We start from the raw sequence: 27,704 nt of genomic DNA, 5'->3' as shown, positions 1-27,704 counted from the left end.
TCTCCAGCTACCACCACCCAGCTTCAGCAATTCCAATTCATGGCCAATCTTGTTTCATCTACTTCCTTAACCCACTTCTTTCCCCTCGCCCCAGACTATTTTGAAGGAAATTCAAGACATCATATAACTTCATTATAAATACATAACTTTTAATAAGTGTTCTTAGATTAAATCTCTTGCCAATAATAAAAAGAAAAATGTTGATATGGACTGAGTCAAGAGGGCTGTTTACCTTATTTTCTCCTTCTTCAAACTTCTCCCAGGAGCAAAGGGGAAACTAGAGTCACCAAGTGGTAAAACGAGAACATGTGTTCAAGGAGAATACAAAGCTCAGTTCTAAATTAAAATGGATCTTTTTTTTTTTTTTAAGGCTATTGATGAGTTTTTTAAAAATACCAGTTAAAACAGGCAAGATAATCTATAATCCCAATATTCCTTTTCTTCCATTTACTCAAATTCACAGTTAACATTCAGATCAGCATCACTATAGCCCAGTCCAGCAGAATATAAAACGTTGTTAAAAAGTTCAGGCACTAATGATTCTCTGAACCCTAAACAGAGGTTGCTTCTTAATATCTATGTTTGATTTCTACATATGCTTCATCCAAAAAAAGTATATAGAGAGGTGGCTTTCAAACTTTTTTCCACTTAAATGCCAAAGTCATTCAGGGTAACTAATTACAAGCCAAGGCAGGAAAACAGAATGTGAATTTATGCACCAAGGTAAAGACGACAATAACTTGGGAGTATTACTCTTAAGGGCTTTACCTGCATTTTAACCTTAAACATCAAAAGATAACAAAAGTGGAATTTGAGTACTGGCTGCAGGTAGGAGTGATTTCATTGATGCTTTAAAAGCTCATGTTAAAGTCATGTTCAACCTGTGGATAAGGTCGTCATTAAAGACACATACATAAAGTAACCTACCAATTAAGAGTTTAATCAGTATGATTTTACTTTCATAGTTCATTTTTTTCAGCAGGGACACTTTCAACATTAAAACGACTTCCAGGAGTTCCCGTCATGGCTCAGCAGAAACGAATATGACTAGCATCCATGAGGACGAAGGTTCGATCCCTGGCCCACTCAGTGGATTAAGGATCTGGCATTGCCATGAGCTGTGGCGTAGGTTGCAGACATGGCTCAGATTCCACATGGTTGCGGCTGTGGTGTAGGCCAGCAGCTACAGCTCCAACTTGACTCCTAGCCTGGGAACCTCCATATGCCATGGGTGAGGTCCTAAAAAGACAAAAAACAAAAAAAATAAAAAACTACTTCCAGACTAGAAATTATGCATCTCTTATAAAAAACACAGGGTACCCCTATGTTCTATCACTAAGAGTCATTCAATGAAAGAATGCAAGGAATGAGGCCAGACCAATGCTTTAAAGCCCAAAAGATTCTGCAATAAACTGGGAAGAGGATGTACCAGAAAAGAGGTTTAAAAAGCTGGCTTTTTGCTGGGAACTATGTCTATTCACTTATGATGGAGCATGACAACTCAAGAAAAAAGAATGTATACATGTATGTGTAACTGGGTCACTATGCTGTACAGTAGGAAAAAAATGTATTAGGAAAATAACAATTGAATACAATTAAAAAAATAAAATAAAAAGATGGCTTTTTAATTCATAACTAATATTTTCTTAAAATCCATTAAAAGCCCACTTTCAGTAACTGAAATAATGCAAACTGGGTGCTTCCTATACATATACCTGGTTGATTCTCTGAATATGTTTCATTAGGAAGCACTATAAAGAATGATAAAGTATGAGAGAGAAATCATACCTAGCACAGTTTGTATATAATCAGAAGTTATGAAACTCCCTCAATCTTAATTTTAAAAATCTAAAGTCACTCAAGCAAATCATCTTCTGACATTAAACCACTGGAATTCTATCTTCTCTGAAGAGAGAGAATTTTGCTAATGTGCTTTCATCACCATGTTAGCATTTCTCTATTCATATATAAAACACTAAAAAATACACTGAACTGTAACAAAGCTAAACTAGTAACTGCTTTTGACTGTTACTATAAATCTAGCACAGACTCAATACAATTAAAATGGACAGATGTGTCTACATATTGCAGCAAACACCACGGGCTGGTTACTCAAAAGCCATTCACATCTCCCTCCTCTCTTGCCTTTCTCTCCTGTAGAGGCTAGAAAGAAAAAAAGTACTTGTTTTCAAATACTTGCAGTTAGGGATGGCCATGCCACATGGTTCTGGCCAGGGAGGGCTGTCCTTTCCAAATAAAAAGGTAAAGACTTGCTAAGAGAAGCCCCCTTTGCCTCTCTCTCCTTTTTCTTTCCTGAACGTAGACGAAAGGACCAGAGATATTATAGTTCCCTTAACCACGAGACAATAAAAATGAACACAAAGGTCTGCCTGGCAGACCACATGGAGGTGAAAGGAGTCAGGGTCCCTGAGCCACCTTATCAGGGCTGGACTGCCCATCTCTGGACTTCTTATTGCATGAGATACATAAAAGTTAGCAGATTAAGCTATTATAGTAGGGTCTTCTATTAGTGCAGTTGAATACTTACAGTGGATACAAATACAAAACTCTTGTGTAAAAATCAAATTAAGAATTATTGTAGTTCCTGCTGTGACACAGTGGGTTAATGATCCGGTGTTGTCTCTGTGGTGGCATGGGTGTGATCCCCGGCCTGGCGCAGTGGATTAAGGATCTGGCATTGCCGAAGCTGAGGCATGAAGATAATCCTCGCCGACCCTACGGATGTTCTAAAAAGAACCTCAATGATAAGCTTATATTTTGCTTTCTTTACCTCAAGAAGACAAATATTGCATAACCAACACAAAAAGGGGGAGATGGGGAGGACAGTTTCTAGAAGTGAGACTAGATTCCAATGCCAAACAAAATGAGCTAAGGCTAGAGGAGAAGCGTATGCCTATAATACCAGACAATTATGGTCTAATATTTCCCACTTGTCAAATTCAACTGTCACCAAGGAAAATAAAGTTTATTTCTTGGGTAGAAGGATTCCAAGAGTTTTTAAGTCTGAACCTTCAAACTTGGAAAGCTTTCCTCCAGATTACCAGCAAGGGTCTTATCAACTTCATGTAGGATTTTGAGAAAGTCTTCCACCTGTGAGGTGAACAAAAGAACCAAATAAACATAAGTAGAGTAAAAAGTGTTTTAAGATACTGACTGTTACTATAAAAATGCTTTAACCTATGTTTTCTAAACAGTCCAATGGAAAAGAAATGTTGACAGATCCTCAGATCAAAGTATTGGTACTTTCTGGAGAGTCCTTTGAAACATCAAGAAGTGATGTGGTTTTTTTTTTTGGCTGTGTCCACAGTATGCAGAAGTTCCTAGGCCAGGGATCGAACCCAAGCCACAGCTGTGACAATCCGCTGAATCCCTAACAGGCCACCAGGGAACTCCATTTCATTTACTTTTAAACTGGTATTTACCAGAGTTTTATTATCATCTTCCTTGCTGACACATTCTCATACTCCCACATTCCATACTTCATTTTCCTAAAAAATGTTATTTTGAAATTGCCTCTAATAATAGCAAATGTGAAATGCAATTTGAAAAACCATAAAAACCTACTGACTGTACCTAAGAATCCTACTTTTTATTAATATATATGCTATACCAGAAAGGGGTACTATAAATTCAGTGTTGATTTCTTTCTCTTAAAATTTGAATGGTCCTATTCAGGTTAGTTCCGCAAACTATCCAGCAGTCATTTATCTGACAAAGCCATTAAACTATATGCATTATAGGTACTCTCTTGACAACAGCCTCAAACATCAAGTGCTTACTTAAAACCTTTCATTTATTAATCCTCTGAAACTCAGCCACCTACACACTTACTCCTACTCACCACAGGGCTATAGAAAGGAAGAAGGTTTTCAAAGGCACAGGAACACTTCTGTTTGCTTAACTGACCCTCCTTCAGTCCCTGAGCTACAGTCTCCTAAAACAAAAACAAAACAAAAAAAGATCTGACGTCAAAAAAGGAAAATTTCTAAAGCTACATCTGGTGAATGAATACAAATCAATAGATCTGATTCCCTACTGATCCTACAGGCATTTCAAATGTCCCAAACTGAACCCACCATCATTCCTGCTTGTGTAATCCAAACGTGTGCTCCAGTTCAGTCCTTATTTTAGTGAAGGCACCACCACCCACCCAGCCTCCTGCACAAACCAAAAATGTGGGGTAGAGCCAATACTTCTTCCTCCTCTGCTGCTAGCCATTCCCCCTAAGTGTTTAATTCTACTCTACTGAATCTCCTTCCACCCACACTTCCACTATTTAAGCTCTCATTATTTTTCAGATGATATTTATTTATGTATTTATTTTGGTCTTTTGTCTATTTAGGGGGGCATATGCAGGAGGGCATATGCAGGTTCCCAGCCTAGGGGCTGAACTGGAGCTGTAGCTGCTGGCCTATACCACAGCCACAGCAACACCGGATCCTTAACCCATTGAGCGAGGCCAGGGATTGAACCCGAGTCATCATGGATACCAGTCGGGTTCGTTGAGCCATGACAAGAACTCCTTTCAGATTATTCTTGAAAATTACTGGCCACAAAAGCCTGCTGGGTAGTCGCCTGGTCTCCAGCCTCAGCTCTCTCTAATCCTCTCTATTACTTTTGGAATAATCTTTCTAAACAGACTACATCATTTTGATGCTTAAAATAAAAAATCTATAGTAGCCCCTCAATTTCCTCAAGATTAAGTCCAAATTCCATTAAGTACGGCATATCCGAACTGTCATATCATGGTTTATTCTCAGTCCACTTTTCTCCTATACTCACATGAAAATTAAGAAACATCTATGTCCCTCCCTCTAAAAAAACAATGGCAACAACAAAAAATGGGGAAAATACTTGCAATGAATATGCAAAAGATATAGAATTACCCATAAGTTTATATAAGTAATCAAAATAGATAAATTTATAAAGCGGGTAACACAAATAATATACAAATATATGGAAAGATATCTGACATAATAACAAAAATGCAAATCAAAATAAGGCACAATTTATCTACCATTGAACTTTACATGATATAAAAATTATAACACACATTAATAAGGACCAAGTAAAACCAACATTTACACATATCAAAAACATTTTGGAATATGTAGTCGCCATTTATGTCTCAGTCATCTTCACATTATCATGCTAAATCCAGCGACCTAGCTTCTTAAAAACTAGGCTAAGGTAATAATCCTAAATCTGGAAAAGGAAAGCAGGATAATATAACCAGGGAAAAAAAAAATCACCAGAATAACTGACACGTTTTAAGGAATATTCTTTAAAAAGCTCATGAATACAAATATATTCTTCATAGTTATATTTATAAACATATTTTTTCTAAAACATATGCATAGAAAGAATATGCTCAAAGAAAGGACATGCTAATAATCCTGAACATATTCAGGAAGAATATACCTTACAAGATTACAATAAATTTTGAAAATTAATTTTTTGGCAAATTGGGTATTAAACTGGCTCTCAGAGAAAAGTCTTTCAAAGTGAATTGATCTAGAGTCAGGAAAAGTGCTTACAGTATGTTAAGTGAAAAGAGGAACATCTAAAAATTGTATAAACTGGTGATAAGTACATGGAAAACACAAATAAATATACCAAACTACATGAGCTGCTGAGTTTAAGAGAATAAACTCATGGTGATAAGTTTTTTCTTTCTCTATTTTTCCAAATTTATATAAAATAAAAAATAATAACACTAATAATAAAATTTGGAGCAGTAAACAACTCAAACTTTCTTTTGCTGAAGAAAGTATTAACACATCTTTCCTACCTTTGTTAATACTTGGAAAATATTAGAGAGAAATTCACATGAAATATCCTTCAAGATTTTCAAGTGGAAATCATCTTGGGTTAAATCAGACTTTTTCGTTTCTTCTGTGTTAGATTCTGCTGAGTTCTCTGGTTTCTTCTGACAATGTTCCATATTTTGCAAGACACGAATCAGGCTGTCAATGAGAGGAAGATCTACTGTACAAACAAATCAAGAGACACGGAATCACCCAGTTAAATTTGGTTACCGCTCAATCATTCATTCCTGCACATGTACTGAGGACCTGCTATTGCTAGACACTGTCTTTGAGGTACTGGAGATATTAGTGGCAAACCAGAGCATTAGGCCTCAGCCTTCAAGAGGCTTACATTTTTATCCTCTCTAATAAGTAAATGAATACAACAGGTAAAAGAAGAAACCCAAAAAGATGAAAAAGGATATCTGAAAATATAATTCAGGAAAACCCTCCACCCCCAAGACTAAAATTTGTAGTTTGAAAGTACCAGGAAAAATTGACAATGAATGGTCAACACTGAGAGATACCTTTTAAGTTATTAGATTTTAAGGATTAAAAGAAATGGGGGACAGATATAAGTATATTTTGAAACAGTTTATAACCACTAGGACAAAAATACAAACTTTCCTAAATGTCAGAAATACACACAAAAACAAAGCAAATAAATCATATACTGAGGTATTTTGATATAAATGTACAATGGAAAAATATGACCGCATTCAGATCAAATATACCTATCAATACATTTAAACAAGTTTAACTCATTTATGAAAAAGAAATCAGGAGTTCCCATCATGGCACAGCGGAAACAAATCCGACTAGGAAACATGAGGTTGTGGGTTTGATCCCTCACCTCGCTGAGGTTAAGGATCCGGCGTTGCCATGAGCTGTGGTGTAGGTCGCAGATGTGGCTCGGATCTGGCGTGGCTGTGGCAGTGGCGTAGGCCAGCAGCTGTAGCTCCTAGCCTGGGAACCTCCATGTGCCGCTGGTGTGGCCCTAACGAGACAAAAAAAAAGAAAGAAATCAACACACATAAAGTATTTAGAAAAGCTGAAAGAATAAGACAGACAAAGGTACTGGGGCAAATGTAAACAAAAGGAAAACAGAGGATGTGATCTTTCTATCTGATATAAAAGGACTTAAGCAAAAAAAACCCAAAAAAAACAAAAAAACAGTATTATGAGGGACAAAGACAGGCAATTTATAATGAACGTCTATGTACCAAATAATATGCACTGACATTCATTAAGCAAACTACAAATGGTAAAAAGAAAAGAACATTTTGGTAGTAAAAGATCTTAACTTTCCTCTCATTCCACATTGAATCAAGCTGAAAGAAGTAACTACGGTTCTAGAAGATCTATTCTAGCTCAAGCCTCTCCCCTCAGGTCCAGACTCAGACTGTCAGCTCAACAGCTCCACTTGGACACTTGAGTAGTCATCTCAAACTTAACATGTGTTAGACCAGTCTTTCCTATCTCAGTAAATAGCAACTCTTTTGAACAAAAATGCCAGACAGAGCTTGACTTTTCTCCTTACCCTCCTCATCCTACAGTCAGCAAATCCCATTGGCATTACCAAAAAATGGTCAGACTCTGACTATTTCTTTTTTTTTTTTTTTGTCTTTTTGCCATTTCTTGGGCTGCTCCCGCGGCATATGGAGGTTCCCAGGCTAGGGGTTGAATCAGAGCTGTAGCTGCCAGCCTACGCCAGAGCCACAGCAAATCAGGATCTGAGCCTTGTCTGCAACCTACACCACAGCTCATGGCAATGCCGGATCGTTAACCCACTGAGCAAGGGCAGGGATTGAACCCGCAACCTCATGGTTCCTAGTCGGATTCGTTAACCACTGCACCACGATGGGAACTCCAGAATCTGACTATTTCTGCACCCCCCACCCGTCACCACCTTCATCCAAGTTATTCCATCTCTTGCCTCAAGTTCAGAGCAGCCTTCTAACTAGTCCCACTTTGGTACCCTTGCCCCTCTACATTTCTTAACAGCATACCTGCCAGAAAGACTCTATTAAAGTCAGCTCATGACTATCCATTCTCTGCTTAAAACCCTTTACAGCTCCTTAATTCATTCAGAATAAAAGGCAAAATCAGGCCCTCTGCACTCTGGCCACTGTTACTTCTCTGGCCCCAGGTGCTATTAAAAACATTAAGAGAATTCAATAAAGTTACTAGACACAAAATATACAGAAGTCAATAGACTTCATATATTCCAACAACAATAATCAACAGAAGACATCACAGACAATAGTATCTTAAGAGTAAAATAGCTAGGAACAAACGTAATAAGAAATATTCAAGATCTGCATGAAGAAATCACAAAACATTACTGAGGAGTTCCTGTCGTGGCGCAGTGGTTAACGAATCCGACTAGGAACCATGAGGTTGCGGGTTCGGTCCCTGCCCTTGCTCAGTTGTTGACGATCCGGCGTTGCCATGAGCTGTGGTGTAGGTTGCAGACGCGGCTCGGATCCTGCGTTGCTGTGGCTCTGGCATAGGCCGGTGGCTACAGCTCCGATTGGACCCCTAGCCTGGGAACCTCCATATGCCGCGGGAGCGGCCCAAGAAATAGCAAAAAGACAAAAAAAAAAAAAAAAAAAAAAAACATTACTGAGAGACACAAATAAGACTTGAACAGAATTCCTGTTGTGGCTCAGCAGGTTACGAACCCGAATAGTGTCCATGAGGACGTAGGGTCAATCCCTGGCCTTACTGAATTAAGAATCCAGTGTTGCCATGAGCTGTGATAAGGGTCACAGATGCACCTCGGATCTGGCATTGCTGTGGCTGTGGCGTAGGTTAGCAGCTGCAGCTCTAATTCAACCCCTAGCCTGGGAACATCTACATGCCATGAGTTTGACCCTAAAAAGACTTAAAAAAAAAAAAAAAAAAAAAAAAACAGGCAAAAAAATATGTGGATGTGGAGTTCCCATCATGGCACAGTGGTTAACAAATTCGACTAGGAACCATGAGGTTGCAGCGTCAATCCCTGGCCTTGCTCAGTGGGTTGAGGATCCAGCATTGCCATGAGCTCGGCTCGGATCCCCGAGTTGCTGTGTCTCTGGCGGAGGCCAGTGGCTACAGCTTCGAATAGACCCCTAGCCTGGGAACCTCCATGTGCTGCAGGAGCAGCTCAAGAAAAGGCAAAAAGACCAAAAAAAAAAAAAAAAAATGTGGATGTGAGTGTATAGTAGTTACTTCTGAATGGTCGGATTACAAGCACTAGGTTCTCCTTCACAAATTTTATAAATTTTTTTTATTGAGCTTGTAGTATGATTATATTCAAGGGCATAAAAGCACTAAAAAATGGGAGAAAGAAATAAAATGAACAATAAACGCATCTGATAGACTAGGATTTAATTTAGTGAACTAAAGTTATACTTGCCTTTTTCTATTTTTAGATACTCCTGTTCAGCCTGTGAAGCATAGATGGCAGACAACACTGAAAAAACAGAGGCTAGCACTGTTTTCTGTTCTTGAAGTATGATGGGTGGGTCGTCAGACTGGCAAAATTCATGGCAGACCAGGTCAAAAAGTAAATTCCAAGTGTCCTTCCCAGTATCAGGACTCTGTACTTAATAAAGATGACCAAAGAAAACGGTAATTTAAAACAGAAAACAATTGTATGAGTAACTACTGTGATTCCCCATATGACATCTTACCAATTGCTTGAATTCCATCATCCACTGTGGTAAGCAGTTGTAAGATATGCATGTAAACATCGAGCCCTTCTGGGTTTTCAGAACTAGATACAAAAAGCAAAAGCACTGAATCAACTTTACTGTCTATGGGATTGCAATCATTCATTTATTCAATAAATATTCAATACATATCAGTGACTGCCATAAGGGCTAAGGACAAAACAGGGGACAGGACAAAGTCTCTGTGTTCACCAGAGCTTGCATTCTAATGGGGGAATCAGTCAAAAAACAAACAAATATTACACAATACAATCAACAGACACGGGACAAGAAGGACCTGCCCCACGAAAGCAACAATATAGAAACCTACTAGGTGATACTTCATCATTCTGGTTTACTTGAATAATCAGGACAAAAAATGACTGAGACTTTTACAGAATGAATATAAGGCCCAGGGCACCAAACACTGACAATAATGATGTTCTTAAAACTTCACAGTATCATCTTAGCTCTCTAGCTGAGAATACTAAAACCACTTAGCTAACATTTTTATGATCAATTTTGGATTCCTAGAAACTCACAATCCTAGTTCTTCAACCACACAATTACATGAAAAGACAGTGAACAATTATAAGATGGTTCAGGAAACAGTCATGTGCCTACTGTTTTCAGGCACTATGTCAGAGGCTGGGAAAACAGATGTAGAAGATGTTGTCCCTACCTTCATGAAATTTATAGTCTAAAAGAAAAGACGATAATTAAAGGGGTAATAACAACAAAGTACTATGAACTTAACACTACAGGAAGTCCAAAGTGCTAGAGGACCACATAGCAAGTAGACTTAATATAGTCTGGAGAGTCAGGGAAGGTATCTTAAGAGAAATGGTTACGCAGAAACCCGAAGGAGCAAAGAAATGTTGGAGGCAGAGAGAAAGTGGTGTGCAATGGCTTGGAGTCAAAAGAGTTGGGTTCAGTTGAAGAAATGAAGGAAATTTCATATCGTTGAAACAGAGGATAAGGAATAAGGATGGAGAAGTACTGTATAGGGCCTGATAGGTCATATTTTTCAAAAATCTGGACTTCATCCTAAGGAAGGCAACTGAAGAGTTTGAGGCATGAAAGTGAGATGATCAGTGTATGTTTTGGAAAGATGGTTCTACAGCCTAGATTTAAAATGCCCTAGCCTCAAGGCTGGGAACTCAGGTAAGAAAATGTTGCAGCTCTCCAGGGAAGAGAGAGTTGCCTGATGGTGGCACAGATGGGCTTCAGAAAAAGTCAGGAACGAGATTTGGAGGTTAACTGGCCATGGGAAAAGAGTGGGCTGAGGAAAAGTGTGTCAGTAACAGCTTCCATGTTATCCAAATGGAATAACGATTACACCATTTACTGAGACAGAATACTGAAGAAGCAAGTTTGGGGGGAAAATGGACAAAGGATATAAAATTAAAAAGCATTAACGGAGTTCCCGTCGTGGCGCAGTGGTTAACGAATCCGACTAGGAACCATGAGGTTGTGGGTTCGGTCCCTGCCCTTGCTCAGTGGGTTAACGATCCGGTGTGGCCGTGAGCTGTGGTGTAGGTCGCAGACGCGGCTCGGAGGCTCGGACCCCGCGTTGCTGTGGCTCTGGCGTAGGCCAGAGACTACAGCTCCGACTGGACCCCTAGCCTGGGAACCTCCATATGCCGCGGGAGCAGCCCAAGAAATAGCAAAAAGACAAAATAAATAAATAAATAAATAATTTTTTTAAAAAACTCTCATAAAAAAAAAAAAAAGCATTAACATGGGCTATAAAGTACCAAGAATGTGCAGCTGACCAATAAGCAGATCAATTCATAAATTAATTTTCTAGTGACTAGCAATAAACAGGTTCAATAACCTACAAGACTGTAACTACTCTTGGGAAGACACCAGAGCCCCAGAGCTGGTCACCTAAGACTAGTTCATACACACAAGGAGAAAGAAAACAAGTAATGTCTGACTAACTGAAGAAGCTGTCAAATGTCCGATGGAAAATAAAGCACAAAGAAAACCTTTTTGATATAAATTACATAAACTGCAGAAGATTTTGAATAATAATCATAATTACTGCTGAACAAGCCAAGTAATATGAGAACAGGTACTTTGCAACCATTATGATTCTTGCAAAAAGCAAATATATTGTCACCACAAATACTAGTAGTGAGTCAAACCTGACAAAGATTAGCTATGTGCTGTAAGGAAACTAAGAAGATGTATCTAAGGATACTTCTAGCAACTGGATTTTCCCAGAATATTTTGCACAAAAGAGCTCACCTACCGTACTTGTTTGGCAGCTTCAAGTACACAGGGCACAATTCTGAACACGGGTTGCTCTTCAGAATCTTCCTGGGGTTGGTCCAGAGGCTGAAGAGCCCCATTGCGAATCCATTCCAACATTAGCTTCTCATCCAAATCAAAGAGCTTGTCCACAACCTCCCCCACCTTCACCAGCAAGTCAACTGCAGAGAATAAAACAGACACTGAAATTAGAAATAAAATTTTTTAAGCAGCAAGTCTAATCAAAACTCCTACAGCTAGTCCAAGGAAGTCAAATCTTGGCAAAGCATCACTGATTCCAAAAGCAATTTCTTTTTGTTTTTTTTTTTGTCTTTTTTTTTTTTGCCTTTTTGTCATTTTTGTTGTTGCTATTTCTTGGGCCGCTTCCGAGCATATGGAGGTTCCCAGGCTAGGGGTTGAATCGGAGCTGTAGCCACCAGCCTACGCCAGAGCCACAGCAACGCGGGATCCGAGCCACGTCTGCAACCTACACCACAGCTCACGGCAACGCCGGATCGTTAACCCACTGAGCAAGGGCAGGGACCAAACCCGCAACCTCATGGTTCCTAGTCGGATTCGTTAACCACTGCGCCACGACGGGAACTCCAATTTCTTTACCACCTTTATTTAAATTTGCTTGTCTTCCTTTATTTTCAGGTGGGGGATCTGATAAATCTGTATCCTGGGAGTTTAAGGAGAAACTTTACATCTTGAACTGAAATACTTTCTCATCTTACACTTAGTTGCTAAGTGACCTTCAGAAACAGTTACCTGGTTTCCTAACAACTAAACATAATTTTCAAATTTGTTTTCTAGTTTACACAGTAGACTTACCATTTGTTGAACTTGACATGATGAAGCACATGCTATCATAAATAGCTGGATGTTCCCGGATTCTTTCAACCCAGACACTGGCCACTTCTGACTGGGAAAGGCAAGTAAGCAACAACCTACGTGATAAATGTGAGCTTAATATGTATCTTTCAAAAACAGTAAAGGAAATTCAAGAGTGAAAGAGCAACTCTATTTTCCTTGATTCCCTTATGGATAAGTAGGTAGAAGCCATAAAAAACAAAGCATACCTGCTTGTTTCCAGCAGAGTAGGAGGGTCTGAATCATACAAACAGTGCAATAGTACCTGGCTACAAAAACAACAACGTTAATAACCCAATACACCTCACTTTTCTCATTTCAAATACCAAAGCATTGTTTCCATTTAACTTTTTAAACATTTTAACTGTGAAATAGAGCATATATACATAGAAACCTGTGAGATGCAAATCCATACTGAGTGAATAATTATAAAGCAAGAGACAGAACAGAGCTGCATCATCACAGCCGTTGTGTGTCCCTTAGAAATCACAATTCCCTTTCCTACTAGAGATCCGACTACCCTCCTGACTTATCCAGCCATTATTTCTGAGCTCTACTCTACAGTTTAATTATTTTATATATTTTGGGTTATGGTTGTGAACTTTGTATGAAAGAAACTGTACTGCCTATATTCTTTTGAGTGTGAGTTCTTTTGCCCAACATCATGTCTTTAAGATCTACTCATCTTGCCCCTGTAGCTGCAGATTCATTGCTGCAGTACATTTCATTGTATGACTACAACACAATTTTTCCAGCCCACTACTGATGAACATTTGAGTTGATTCCACTATTTCAAGCAATGATTCTATAATACTTCTGTATGAGTATCGCAATGTACGTGTGCACCGTTCTCTTACCATATACCTGCAAGTAGCATCAATGGGTCATAGCATATGTGTATCTTCTAATTTGACTAGATGATGCCCAACTGTTCCAAAGTCATCAAACGAATTTATACCTCATCAGAAATGTAAAGTGTTCCACATAATTTTAAGATCAGCACTTAATTGTTATTTATGAAACTTGTCAATATTACTCATTTTCAGATTTTTAACAGGGATCACCAGAGATCAAAACATAATCCTGAGTCATTTACTCCATGAGTGACTGTAAATTACTGAGGGAATAAATACCTTAAACTAAGATCTTAAAGTCTTTCCACACTTAGAAGAGGTAACTACCTCTATTTAGAGCTCCCAGATACCTGAATCCTATGATTAAATCCTACAGCCCTAGCTGAAAATAACTCTTAGACCAGTTTTCTTAACCTATCATGGCACAAATTTCTTTGAGATTCTGATTAACAGCCTACAGCATCTGCCTAGAAAATGAATATACTCATAAAATGTCGCACACAATTTGAGGGTGTTCTCAGACCTCTTAAAATAACCACCAGGGTTCCCACAATTAGAAACCCTCGGCCCAAAACTTTCCTGCATGTGGAAGAGAACTAGCCTCCAAGCAGCAACATGAGCCTTTGAATCACGGGGCAACCCTGCATCCTCTAGTCTGTTGGCAAGTCCCACACCCTGAGCTAAATCAGAATTCTCAGGGTGACACTGGTCAGCAAGTCTAGTTTTTCTGGTTTCTAGCTCTGGGTCCTTGGATTCCCTGAGCCTAAACTGTTTTGAACTCTGGTCAGGTGCCTCTATCTTCAAGCTTTGCCCCACTGGTTCTTATCCTAAGTGGCTTACCACTTGCTGACAATTTTCCTTCTAATACATACAAAAGGACTAAACCCTGAATCATGTGGAAGCCCTCAGCTACCATCAACACACAGTCAAGTTCCTGGTGAATGCTTACTGGGAGAGAGGAAGCACAACACTTCATATTTTCCTGCCTCTCCTATGTGTGGGATTTCCTTGGGGATATGAAGTATGAATCTATTTTTTTTAAAAATATGTATCATATAATAAAAACTTACCCAAGATTTTTATCACTGCTGATGGACAGACATATCTCCTGGAAACAGGCCATATTACCTAAAATTCCCACACAGATTTCCTGCCAAATCAAATTTCAGAGGTCACAATGGCTCTGAGGTGAAAGACACATATATAAAAATAATAACTTGGGAAAAAAACCCTTTCACTGAACCAAGTTTGAGGGAAGAAAAAGAGGGGGCAGTGGTAGACAGAAGTAGACTGCCTGCATCCTAACCGGACAAGTTTCCAGGAGTACTTGAGAGGAGAAGAAAGATATAAGATCAAGAAAGATTAAAGGCAGGCAGGAGTTATGGAAGAAGAAATCTTATGGATGAACTGAGTCATAAATGACTGGCAGGACTCAAATATGTAAACAAGAAGGCAAACAAGGGGAAAAGTATCAGCAAAGGCAGGAAGGGAATAATGTAATAGAGTGGACATGACTAATATGGTGGGAACCGGCCACTACAGAAAGCTGCCTGGCTGTAGCATTATAGTGGGAAAGGAGTGTGACACCAATACGGCAGGGAAAACGGATCAAAATTAAGAGCCCTAAATGCCATGTTGAAGGGTTTAGACTTAATCTAGGCGGTTATTTGGAGTCATGAAGGTCCTTGAGGAAGGGATCAACATGCTGCAATATTTTAGCATGATTATTTATGGCAACAAAATGCATAATGCATGATAGTGAGAAAACCAGAAAAGAAGTTAATAACTCAGTACTAACAGCTAATATTTACTTAGCACTTACTACACCCAGGCACTACTCTAAGTACTTTACATGTATCACTTCATATAATAATTTATGAGATACATACTATTATTGTCCCCATTTTTCAGAGGAGGAAAACAAACCACAGAGAAGTTAAACAACTTGCCCAAGATCACCAACTAGGAAACAGCAGAGTCCCAAAGCCTGAGCATTTAACCACTACACCTTACTGCATCTCTGAAATCAAGGTGCAAGAGGATGAGGGTGGTGATGACAGGTGTGGGAAGGGATGAAGGTGAGAAAGACTCAAGGTGAGAGGGGAATAATTTAATGGGAGGAAAGGGAGAAAGCAGTTGAAAATAACTCTGAGGTTTTAAGTTGTTTCATTTCTCCAGTAAGATTGATCCCCTTGACCAAAAAAATATATATATATAAATATTGGAAAAGAAAGCAGAGGTGGAGTTCCTGTCGTGATGCAGCAGAAACGAAATCTGATTAGTATCCATGAGGACACAGGTTCGATCCCTGGCCTCAATCAGTGGGTTAAGGATCCGGTGTTGCCATGGGCTGTGGTGTAGGTCGCAGATGTGGCTCAGATCCCACATTGCTGTGGCTGTGGTGTAGGCTGGCAGCTGTAGCTCCAACTGGACCAGTAGCCTGGAAGCCTCCATATGCCGTGGATGTGGCCCTAAAAAGACAAAAAAAAAAAAAAAAGAAAGAAAGAAAGAGAAAGAAAGCAGAAGCAGGACACAATGAGTTCAATTTAAGAGAGTGCTTCCAAACTTGCTAGAACATAAAACGGACTCAGGGAGCATGTTAAAAATACCAATTTCCCAGTCCTATCTCAGAGCTACTGAATCGAAATCTCTAGGTTAGAGTCTAGGAAGCTATTGTTTACCGAGCCTATCATGTGATTTTTCAGACTAAGTGTACAATCACTGAGTTAGGGCATACGGAATTTTGGATTGGAAAATGCAGCATGCACATAGAAAACGCTTGAAGAAAGATGGAGATAGAGCACCAGAAATTAGAAGGGAGGTCACCACTTTGATTCCATAGGCATAGATTTGCAACTTCATGGTGTAAACAGTGGATGACCTCACTAAGGAAGCGCCTACAGAGAGAATAAGGAATCTGAGTCTACACCTTAAAAGGAATCCACACTCAGCGTGTAGGAAGAAAGTAAAAATCCAAAAAAAAAAAAAAAAACAGAGAAGTGACTAAAGAGGTCAGAGATCAGGAAAGTGAGGTGAGTTTCAATAAAATGTAGGCGGCCAAATGTTGGGAAAAGATTGCAGTTCTCATTTGGCTCAGTGGGTTAAGAATCCGACCAGTATTCATGAGGATGCGGGTTCAATCCCTGGCCTCGCTCAGGGGGTTAAAGGATCCGGCATTGCTGCAAGCTGTGATGAAGGTCACAGATGTGGCTTGGATCTTGCATCCCTGTGCCTGTGGTGTACATAGGCTGGCAGCTGAAGCTCCAATTCGACCCCTCGCCTAGGAATTTCCATATGCTGCAGATTCAGTCCTAAAAAGACAAAAAAAAAAAAAAAAAAAATGTTGGGGAAAGATTAAAATAGAGTAGAGGCAGAAAAGAAATTAACACATTTCCCTTAAAAAGTAAAGAGGGACTAACTGAACTTCAAAGTCTTGAAATCACCTGGGGGACTTTAAAGGCTGGAGCCTCACACTTGGAGAGACAATTTTAACTGATCTGGGAACGGCCTAACTTGGGATTTTTTTAAAAGCTCCCTAGGGCCAAGCTTCCCAAAATTCGGGCCAATGTGACTAGCATCCCCTGGAAACTTGTTAGAACTCCTCGATCCTACCCCAAAACTACTGGATCAGAAACCCTGGGGGCAGACCCAGTAATCAGTGATTCTGGAACACACTTAAGTTTGAAAGCCCGTGTCCTAGGTGGTTCCAACGTGTGGCCAAGGCTGAGAACTGCTGCCACAAATAGGCTACGAACTGCAGACAAATATAATAATATGACTAACTCCTGAAAGGGGCCATTCTTAACATAAGCTTATTTTCTTTAAGTACTAATTGTGAGTTAATGTACTTAAGTAAGAAAAATCCAGGAGAAAAGCGCATAACTATCAAACCTTTATATTAATATAACAACACAAGGAAAAAGAAGTTCATTAGTTCATCAGACCCCAAATCAGGTGGAGCACTGTAGTAAATAAAATTTAGATTCAACATTCAATGTGTAAAAATATCCTACAGAATTCATAATTCTGTAATTCATAATTTCAAAGAAAGAGAGATAATATAGTACAGTGGTTACAGTGAAGTCAAGCAGGCTAGGCCCCAATCCCAGCTCCATTCTTTCCTAGTTGTAGGACCCTGGACAAGTTTCTTAACCTGAAACTTAGTTCTTTTATTTACAAAGTGGAGACAAATGCCTACCTCACAGAGTTGTAAAATGAAATACTCAGGAAAGAGCAGTTCGTAATTATAATTACTTAATCATCCATGATATACAATGCACACGGCAACCTAAATGGCGCTAAAGAAAAGTAAGAGAACTGTTTTGGTGCATTTACTATCATCATGGCCACTGAGAGCTTACTTATTTGAGAAGGCTTGGAAGAAAAGTACCACCCTGGATAATAGATGTGAATATTGAGAGGGGATGGAGGGCATACAAAGGGAGACAAGGAGATGGTGATGATCAGAGGAAGCTCCTGAGATGAGCAGACAGGCTGTGATAAATTAGAAGGACTACTAGAGTGTAGATTTTTTGCCAGAAAAATGATTTCAATTCAGATTGTGGAAAGGTGTGAGCAACAGGCTGAGGTCAGAATGGAGGTTTTGGTTTTTGGGTTTTTTTTACAGCCACACCCGTGGCACATGCAAGTTCCCAGGCTAGGGGTGGAATTGTAGCTGAAGCTGCTGGCCTATGCCACAGCTACAGCAATGCCAGATCCCAGTCACGTCTGTGACCTACACCACAGCTCACGGTAATGCTGGATCCTTAACCCACTGAGTGAGGCCAGGGATCAGACCTGAGTCCTCATGGATACTAGTCAGACACATGACACTGAGCCATGACAGGAACTCCAGAGTGAAGGGGTTTAAGCAGTGGAGGACTTTATGAATAAAAATGAGCAATAAACTGACAAATGGGCAGTCTGGGCACTGTTCCCTGTTCTGCCACATATTAGTAGCATAATTACGGTCATGCCCATCTGGTGTCCAGAGCTGTTAAATGAAAGTATTGATCTCCCCGGTCCGGCCTAAATCTAAAATTGTATGACCAATAATTTTACATAGCACATTACTTAGTACCTGGTAATCATCAATAAACATCTGCAGACTGATCTGTAGCCAGTAAGAACATTAAGTGAGAAAAAAGAAAGAGACTACCCAGCACTACCCACTGTTATTGCTCCAAAGAGGCAGCGTTAGAAACGCACATACTTACTCTTAATCGAGGACATCTGGATTTGGCCAATACGCCCATAAATATGTCAGGAGCATTAAATTCTTGGAGAAACAAAGCCACATCCTGAAAATAAAGATGAGTATTAACACAGATCCTAAATATTCCTCCTTAAACCCCATAGCTTAGGCAACCAGAAAAATTTAATTCCATATATACCTCCTTTCAGGCACAAGGGCAAAAAAACCTAAGGTCAGGAATCGTTTCAACAGACAAAAGTAATGTTTGAGCGACTCTGGGGTATGTGGTTCCCTGGCACTGGAACAATTCCATAAACAAATCTAAGCTAAATGTGATATTCCAGAGAACTGTTCTCCTCCTTCTGTGTTGTATGTCTTTACCTTAATGATCTTTCTACCCACCAGGAACTCTCATTAACTCATTCAAGCACATCTGCTGATTGGCAGGTATTAACGCTAGAAAAGGGAGTAAGGAAAATAAGTAGGAGTTTCTGTCATGGCTCAGAAGAAACTAATCTGACTAGGATCCATGAGGACGCAGGGTCGATCCCTGGCCTCACACATTGGGTTAAGGACCCGGCATTGCTGTGAGCTGTGGTGTAGGCTGCAGACACGGCTTGGATCTGGCATTGCTGTGGCTGTGGTGTAGACCACCGGCAACAGCTACAATTCAACCCCTAGCCTGGGAACTTCCATATGCCTATGCCGAGGGTACGGCCCTAAAAAGAAAAAAAAAAAAAAAAGAAGTAAAAGTCATAATTCCTGTCTCCTAAGAGCTTAAAACTCGAAAGAGAAAACAGATAAAAACTCCACTGGGTCATGCCCAAAATCAGAACTTTTGCTTTCAAAATCCTCAGCAGAATAAAATGCTGATCACAATGTAACAGCTTCACATCTCCTTCGGAAGTTTGCCCAGTCCCCAGTGCCTCTGAAGAGATACCACACAGGACAATGAACGTGGAGAGGGCATGTGGCCTAATCTCACAAGGAATGTGGGTCCCCAAACCTAATCAATTAGCTGTGGAAATCTGCATTGTAAAATCTTCAAATAAAATTAAGTTTCTGGCTGTCTATTGCCTCAGATTTTCACCAAACTTGAGACACGTATTTGCGATAGCTTTAGAACACATGCTATGTAGCTTATGTGAAATGCACTTCAAAGGGCCCTGGTAGAACAGCTAAGAGAGAGGCAATATTCCTTCAAAGCAGCTGAAACTGGGGTAACCTGCATGGTTGTTGACTAGGAGAGACATACTGTACTTATTAAGAGATCATGGCCAGAGAGAACAATATTTTCAAAGACATACTCCAAAATGAAAGCAGCAGATGCTCTCCACCCTAAGTGATCAAGCTGTCTGTCATGAGGATAACTCTCTGCAGCATGCAGGGATTTATTTATTTAATGACAATTACTAATTCCTGGAGTTGGAGTTCCTATCGTGTCTCAGCAGCTAACGAAATCAACTAGGATCCATGAGGACGTGGGTTCAATCCCTGGCCTCGCTCAGTGGGTTAAGGATCCAGCATTGCTGTAAGCTGTGGCGTAGGTCGCAGACACGTCTCGGATCCCTAGTTGCTGTTGCTGTGGCTGTGGCGTAGGTTGGTGGCTACAGCTCTAATTCGACCCCTTGCCTGGGAACCTCCATATGCCCCAGGTGTGGCCCTAAAAAGCAAAAAAAAAAATAAAAATAAATAAAAAACTGATAAAATATGTGAAACCTTAAATACTGAAAACTACAAAACTGTGCTAAAAGAAATGGAAAGCTATCTCTTGTTCATAGATCAAAAGACTCATTGTTAATCTATAAAGTTCTTCTCCTAAACGATCAATCACTTCAACTCAATCCCAAAATCCTAGAAGGTTTTTTGTAGAAAGTGACAGGTTGATTCTAAAATTAATTTGGAATTTGCAGATGACATGATACTATACCTTGAAAATCCTAAAGACACTATCAAAAAACTGTTAGAGCTCATCGAAGAATTTGGCAAAGTCGCAGGACACAAAATTAATACACAGAAGTCGACTGCATTTCTACATACTAACAACAAAAGATCAAAAAGAGAAATTAGGGAAACAATCCCATTTACCATCACATCAAAAAGAATAAAATACTTAGGAATAAACCTACCTAAAGAGACAAAAGACCTGTACTCTGAAAACTATAAGATGCTGATGAAAGAAATCAAAGAGGACACAAACAGATGGAAAAGCATACCATGCTCTTGGATTGGAAGAATCAATATTACCAAAATGCCTATACTACCCAAGGCAATCTACAGATTCAGTGCAATCCCCATCAAATTACCAAGAACTAGAACAAAATATTTTAAAGTTTGTTTAGAAGCACAAAAGACCCAGAATAGCAAAGCCATCCTAAGAAAGAAAAATGGAGTTGGAGGAATCAAGTTCCCTGACTTTCGACCATACTACAAAGCTACAGTCATCAAGAGTATGGTACTGGCACAAAGATGGAAATGTAGACCAGTGGAATAGGATAGAAAGCCCAGAATTTTTTTTTTTTTTTTTTTTTTTGCTTTTTAGGGCTGCACACGCAGCATATGGAGGTTCCCAGGATAGGGGTCCAATCGGAACTACAGCTGCTGGCCACAGCGACAGCAACACCAGTTCCAAGCCACATCTATGACTTATACACAGCTCATGGCAACAATAGATCCTTAACCCACTGAGCAAGGCCAGGGATTAAACCCGAAATCTCATGGTTCCTAGTTGGATTCATTTCTGCTGCGCCATGATGGGAATTCTGAAAGCCTAGAATTAAACCCATGCACCTACAGTCAACTAATCTGTGACAAGGGAGGCAAGAATATACAATGGAGAAAAGACAGCCCTTCAATAAGTGGTGCTGGGAAAACTGGACAGCTACAAGCAAAAGAATGAAATTAGAACACTTCCTAACACCATACACAAAAATAAACTCAAATGGATTAAAGACCTAGATATAAGACCAGACACTATAAAACTCTTAGAGGAAAACATAGGCCAAACACTCTCTGACATAAACCACAGCAATATCTTCTCAGATCCACCTCCTAGAGTAATGACAATAAAAACAAAAATAAACAAATGGGACTTCATTAAACTTCAAAGTTTCTGCACAGCAAAGGAAACCCTAAACAAAACAAAAAGACAACCCACAGAATGGGAGAAAATATTTGCAAATGAAGACACTGACAAGGGATTAATCTCCAAAATTTATAAACATCTTCTGCAGCTCAATACCGAAAAAAAAAAAAAACCCTGTCAAAAAATGGGCAGAAGATCTAAATAGACAATTCTCTAAAAAAGACATAAAAAGACATACAGATGGCCAAAAAACACATGAAAAGATGTTCAACATCACTAATTATTAGAGAAATGCAAATCAAAACCACTACACGTACCACCTTACACCAGCCAGAATGGCCATCATCAAAAAGTCTACAAACAATAAGGCTGGTAGAGGCCAGCAGCTGCAGCTCCAATTCGACCCCTAGCCCAGGAACCTCCATATGTTGCAGATGTGGTCCTAAAAAGAAAAAAAAAAACAAAAAAACGCTTTGAAACAATTTGATCTTTTCTTTAAAAATCAAACAACATAATGTCCATACATACTTATACAAAGTTCACAGCAGCTTTATCTTGGACAAACTCAAACATCCATCAACAGGTGAACAGATGAATCAATATGATATAAACATATAATGGACTACCACTTAGCAATACAAAGTATTGTTTTTATTTATTTATTTTTTTTTTTTTTGTCTTTTTTTGCTATTTCTTTGGGCCGCTCCCACGCATATGGAGGTTTCCGGGCTAGGGGTCGAATCGGAGCTGTAGCCACTGGCCTATGCCAGAGCCACAGCAACGCGGGATCCGAGCCGCGTCTGAAACCTACACCACAGCTCACGGCAACGCCGGATCCTTAACCCACTGAGCAAGGGCAAGGACCGAACCCGCAACCTCATGTTCCTAGTCGGATTCGTTAACCACTGCGCCACGACGGGAACTCCACAAAGTATTGTTTTTTATAGATAAACTATAGGTAAACAAGAACTTGGATGATACTGATGTTGAGTGAAAGAGCCAGACACCTACAAAAAATTCTTCTTGGAGTTCCCTGGTGGCCTAGTGGGATAAGGATCCAGCATTGTCACTGCTGTAATGCAGGTTTGGTCCCTGGCCCAGGTCTTCCACATGCTGCAGGTGTGGCCAAAAAAAAATTTTTTTTCCCTAATCATATACTTTAAATACAGAGTTTAATACTTCAATTATACTTCAAAATATATGCAGTTTTTTGTGTGTCAATTATATCTCAATAAAGTTGCTCTTAAAAATGACCTCACTCAGTGGGTTAAGGATCCAGTGCTGCCACAAGCTGCAGTATAACTCACAGATGCTGGTCAGATCAAGTGTTGCCAGGGCTGTAGTGTAGGCCCCAGCTACAGCTCCAACTCAAACCTAGCCCAGAGAACTTCCATATGTCACAGATGCGGCTATAAAAAGAAAAAAAAAGTTGAAGACAATAAGTAGCCACTGACGAATTTTAAGACAGAAGAATACAATTAAATCTGTGTTTTAGGAAAAAGAAAACTTGAGTGGCAATGTGGACAGAAGGGAGATGAAAGAGACACAGGATTTTAATTGGGAACCTACAGCAAAAGCCCAGGTTATAAAAATGAGAGAGTATATCAATTAATTTCTTTGTCTCTCTTTTTTCCCCTTCTTTATAGGGCTGCACCTGTGGTACATGGACGTTCCCAGGCTAGAGGCTGAATCAGAGATGTAGCTGCCAGCCTATGCCACAGCCACGCCAGATCTAAGTCACAGCGGCAACCGGCACAGCAGCTTGCAGCAATGTAGGATCCTTAACCCACTGAGCAAGGGCAGGGATGAACCTTCATCTCACAGACACTGTCAGGTTCTTAACCAGCTGAGTCACAAGGGGAACACCCCTTTTCTTATCTGTAAATTAAGGTTACTACCAATATTACAGGCTTACTGTGAAGAGCAAATGGAATATACATGAAAATGCCTTCAAGCTATAGAATACGATACAAACATTAAAATATAACTGCAATTATATACATGTAATTCTTTCTTGTCTCTTTCTTCTAATTTAATTGTGGTGCATCAGTGGTCTCCTAACTCTGAACCTGCTCTCAAATATAAGTGCAGTGTTCTTTTTAGGCAAGTAAGTATGAGACCTTCCCTGGGCTACAAGTATTGCAGCATTCATGAGAACTATCTAAGCGGCCCAAATGTAAGGTCACTCAGATTCTCTACCTTCAAAGACAAAGGTTTAGCATTTATAGCTCCTGGGACCTCATTTCCTGTACCATATATAGGAATAACTACAGGTATTAAAGTTTTTTTCCCAGAGACTTTGGGACTGAACCTTTAAAAAAAAAATCCATTCACTACCTCTTTACCCAACAGTCTTTTCAGTTTCATTTCCAAACCGTACCTCATCCATTGACATATCCCATACTCTGCAAATTTCATTCTCCATTTCTTCATCAAGCTCCATCTGCTGCTCCTCATCATCTGAGCTGGATTTGGTGTTTTCAGGGCTAACAATCTTCAGAAACACAAATGGAGATGAATAAAGGCTGTCCACAGTACTTTTCAAGTAATGATATCCCCAAATCATTTAGAAGTCACAAAGACAGCATCTTCAAAATATCTTCTCTTGTAAAAAGCTTATTTTAAAAAAAATTAGGGAGTTCCCATCATGGCGAGGTGGTTAACGAATTTGACTAGCATCCACGAGGACACAGGTTCAATCCCTGGCCTCGCTCAGTGGTTAAGGATCTGACGTTGCAGTGAGCTGTGGTGTAGGTCACAGACACGGCTCGGATCCTGCATTGCTGTGGCTGTGGTGTAGGCCAGCAGCTACAGCTCCGATTTGCCCCCTAGCCTGAGAACATCCATATGCCGCAGGTGTGGCCCTAAAAAGCAAAAATAATAATAATAATACCCTGGGTACCTTGGGTAAATACTGTTGTTAGGCACTGGGGTAGAAATGCAAAGATGAATAAGATTTAATCCCCTGCTTTCAAATAGTTTAGGATCTAGTGGGGAAAAGACACACAAACTGATACAACAGAAAAGGCAAAGAGATTCAAATGAATTACGGACAAAGAACTGTAAGAATAAAAATGATGGACCAATGACCTAAGTCTGGAAGAAGTCTTCCCAGCTTCTCTTAGGAGGTGATAATGAGGCTAAATCTCTGAGGAGGAAGTGGAGTTTTCATGTGAAGAAGAGAGAAGAGCGTAAGAAGAAAATACAAGAGTTCAGAATCAAGAAAGGGCCTAGCATGTGTGGGGAATGTTGAACAGTTTAGTGTGTCATGGGCAGGTGAATCTGAAAATGTTGCAAAGAGCCCAAGCAAAGAAAGCTGCATTTTTCTCCTGAAGGCAAAGGAAAGTATGATGAGTTCCCAAGGACAACTTTTTTTTTTTTTTTTTTTAATTCTGGCAGCTGTGTAGAAGATGCGCTAGAGAGGACAGTGATTGGAAGTAGGGGAAAAAGTAAGGGAAACATAAGAACGTTCACATTTACTGAGAGGCTCCTGTAAGGCAAACACTATGGTAAGCACTCTATGACCACTATAATATTAGTTCATCTACACATTAACCCTATATAAAATAACATATATGTTATCATCCCACTTTATAGAAACCGAGAAAGAAATCGGCTAGGCGACTTGCTCAAAGTCACACAGGGCAAGCCTCGCTTTTGGTATCTGGGTTGTACGACTTCAAAATCGGCATTTATTCTACAACTTTAAGTCCAAGAGATTTCTCAGTTAGGACCTGGGATTCCAGAATTACAGTGGAATGGCGAGCAAAAACCTAGCAATGTGTTTACATGGTCATGTTTTTTGGAAAATTTGCAAAAGTAAAATATTTTAACTGCAAGCATTCAGCATCCCTGCAATTACAATTCCTTTTGTGTTGGGCGTAACAGGGAGTGGATCCCGGCAGCTTTGGGGTCCGCGGAGACCGCCAGGACGCAAGGGGTGAGACCCAGCCTCTGGGGCCTGGGAAGGGGTCGCCGTGGGGACCGCGGCTCCCAAGGCTGGAGGGGGCCGCCAGAGGCGGGGCGAGAGTCTAGGGGAACGTACGATGAGCCCATGAGAGGCGCGAGTTTCCGCACCTGGATGAGCCTGCTGAGGACGCCGAAGAGCCAGTGCTTACTGTACACGGTGCTGCCAATGCAGTCACCCCCGGCCGCCTCCTCTTTGTCCTCGTCCCCACTGAGCGGCGGCGGCGAAGGGTTTCTGTCCATGACGCCTCTGGCGCGCGGGAGCCGCTCCGGAAGCCGCGGGAGGAGGCGAGAGGCCTCGAGGTGCCAGAGGGCCCGGCGCGGCTCCTGTCACAGCGCCCCCTGTTGCCCGGCACCCTAAGTGCGGCCCAGTACGCCCATCAGGCTAAGGGTCCGCCCAATATGCCCATCAGGCTGGGAAAGACTTGATGGTCCTCAACGCTCTATCCAGGACCTCAGTGCAGTTATTTTCATAATTGTTGTTTGTCACCCTAACTGAACCAGCTACTCCATGTCTCCAGGAGCTCTTAGCTTGATTGGAAGGGACGAGAGTGGAAGGCAGGAAACAGGACAATGACCGGTACAGATGCAAAGCTATCCGCTCTCTGATCTCTGGGCAATATTACCACTCTCATCCGTTTCATTCTTCCCCCAGGTGTGATCGGAACCCTGGGAAAGACGAAAGTCAGCAGTAAGAACGTCAGTATGACAACTCCCTGTACATTCAGTTCCTGCTTCTATTTCGTCGGTTGGTACTCAACCTCAAACCCAGTGCTCCCCTGCACCCCACAGCAAATATTTAATGATACCACTTAACTTTAACGAAATGAAATTTACAGATCATTAACCTACCTCAACACGTAATTTCAATAATTTCAATACGGTTTCCTTACAAAAACCAAAAATAAAATTAATTTAAATAATATGTATGTTAATGTTTTAAATGTTCAGGCACAACTGTGCTAGAAGGCACAATAAAAATCTCCAATTTTGTTCCATATACATTAAAGCACTGTGAGCCCAACATTTGTAAATGCCGAATGACAGAGTTGTGGTTCCATCAGGACCCTGCTTCTCAAAATCATGAACAGATGATGGTAAAATTTCTACTGAATTTAAGTTCCAGTTACACAGCAATAGCACTTGTAGAAGTTCTAAAGTATATTAAAACTGGAGAAAAAACACTCTGTTAGTACATAAAATACAATTGGATCCTTGGCTCAAATAATTATAAACGTTTTTTCATCTTATGTGCAGGGGCAGACCCGAGTTTTGTGGGGCCTGAATTATGCAATTTCACAAGCCCCTTTTAGGGAGAACAGTACAAACGTACAAATATTAAATTAGTTACAATAGGAAATATTTATTTAGAATGAGAAAAAAGAAATCACAGCAAATTACCAATTTTAAGTAGCCAAAAAATACCTTAAAATGAAATTCAGAAAAATATCCAACTGTTTTTATTAATAAGTGGCCTGGCAGACTTCCACAATCCTTTTTCTTTTTTTAATGGACTTTATTTTTGGAGCAGTTTTAGGTTCACAGCAATCATAAGCAGAAGGTACAGAGATTTTTCCATAGAACCCTTGTCACCACTCATGCTTAGCCTCCACCGTTACCAGTATTCCCCATCAGATATAATAAACAACATTTGATACAATGAGGAGTTCCTTTCAGGGCTCAGCATTAATGAACCGGACTAGGATCCATGAGGACATGGATTCGATCCCTGACCTCACTCAGTGGGTTAAGGATCTGATGTTGCTGTGATCTGTGGTGTAGGTTGCAGACGCGGCTCAAATCCCACGTTGTTGTGGCTGTGGTGTAGGGCGGCAGCTGTAGCTCTGATTCAACCCCTAGCCTGGGAACCTACAAATGCTGTGGGTGTGTCCCTAAAAAGACAAAAAAAAAAAGGCAACAGTTGATACAATGCATGAACCTACATTGGTGCAT

At 40.2% G+C, this 27,704-nt stretch overlaps 1 protein-coding gene across 3 annotated transcripts; it reads right to left on the bottom strand.

The window, feature by feature from the left end:
- On the bottom strand, nt 136-26,041 carry SAAL1 (serum amyloid A like 1). 3 transcript variants are annotated; one of them, XM_003122940.4, is made up of 12 exons: nt 25,863-26,041; nt 24,166-24,279; nt 18,723-18,806; nt 14,577-14,656; nt 12,862-12,921; nt 12,614-12,729; nt 11,781-11,961; nt 9,506-9,588; nt 9,229-9,417; nt 5,813-6,009; nt 3,863-3,955; nt 136-3,111 (listed from the first exon to the last, which is right to left on the bottom strand). In XM_003122940.4, exons 1-12 carry the CDS (start codon nt 25,992-25,994, stop codon nt 3,019-3,021), a joined length of 1,422 nt encoding a protein of 473 aa, XP_003122988.1. In that variant the 5' UTR covers nt 25,995-26,041; the 3' UTR covers nt 136-3,018. The 3 variants fall into 3 exon arrangements, with proteins under 3 accessions (XP_003122988.1, XP_013849962.1, XP_005661153.1); XM_005661096.3 differs by having other exon boundaries at nt 363-3,111; nt 5,813-6,006; nt 25,863-26,032; XM_013994508.2 differs by lacking the exon at nt 24,166-24,279.

This window comes from Sus scrofa, chromosome 2 (assembly GCF_000003025.6).
Source record: "Sus scrofa isolate TJ Tabasco breed Duroc chromosome 2, Sscrofa11.1, whole genome shotgun sequence".
NCBI classification, from domain to species: domain Eukaryota; kingdom Metazoa; phylum Chordata; class Mammalia; order Artiodactyla; family Suidae; genus Sus; species Sus scrofa.
Note: the sequence above shows the minus strand (reverse complement) of the source record. Positions and strands in the feature narration are given on the sequence as shown.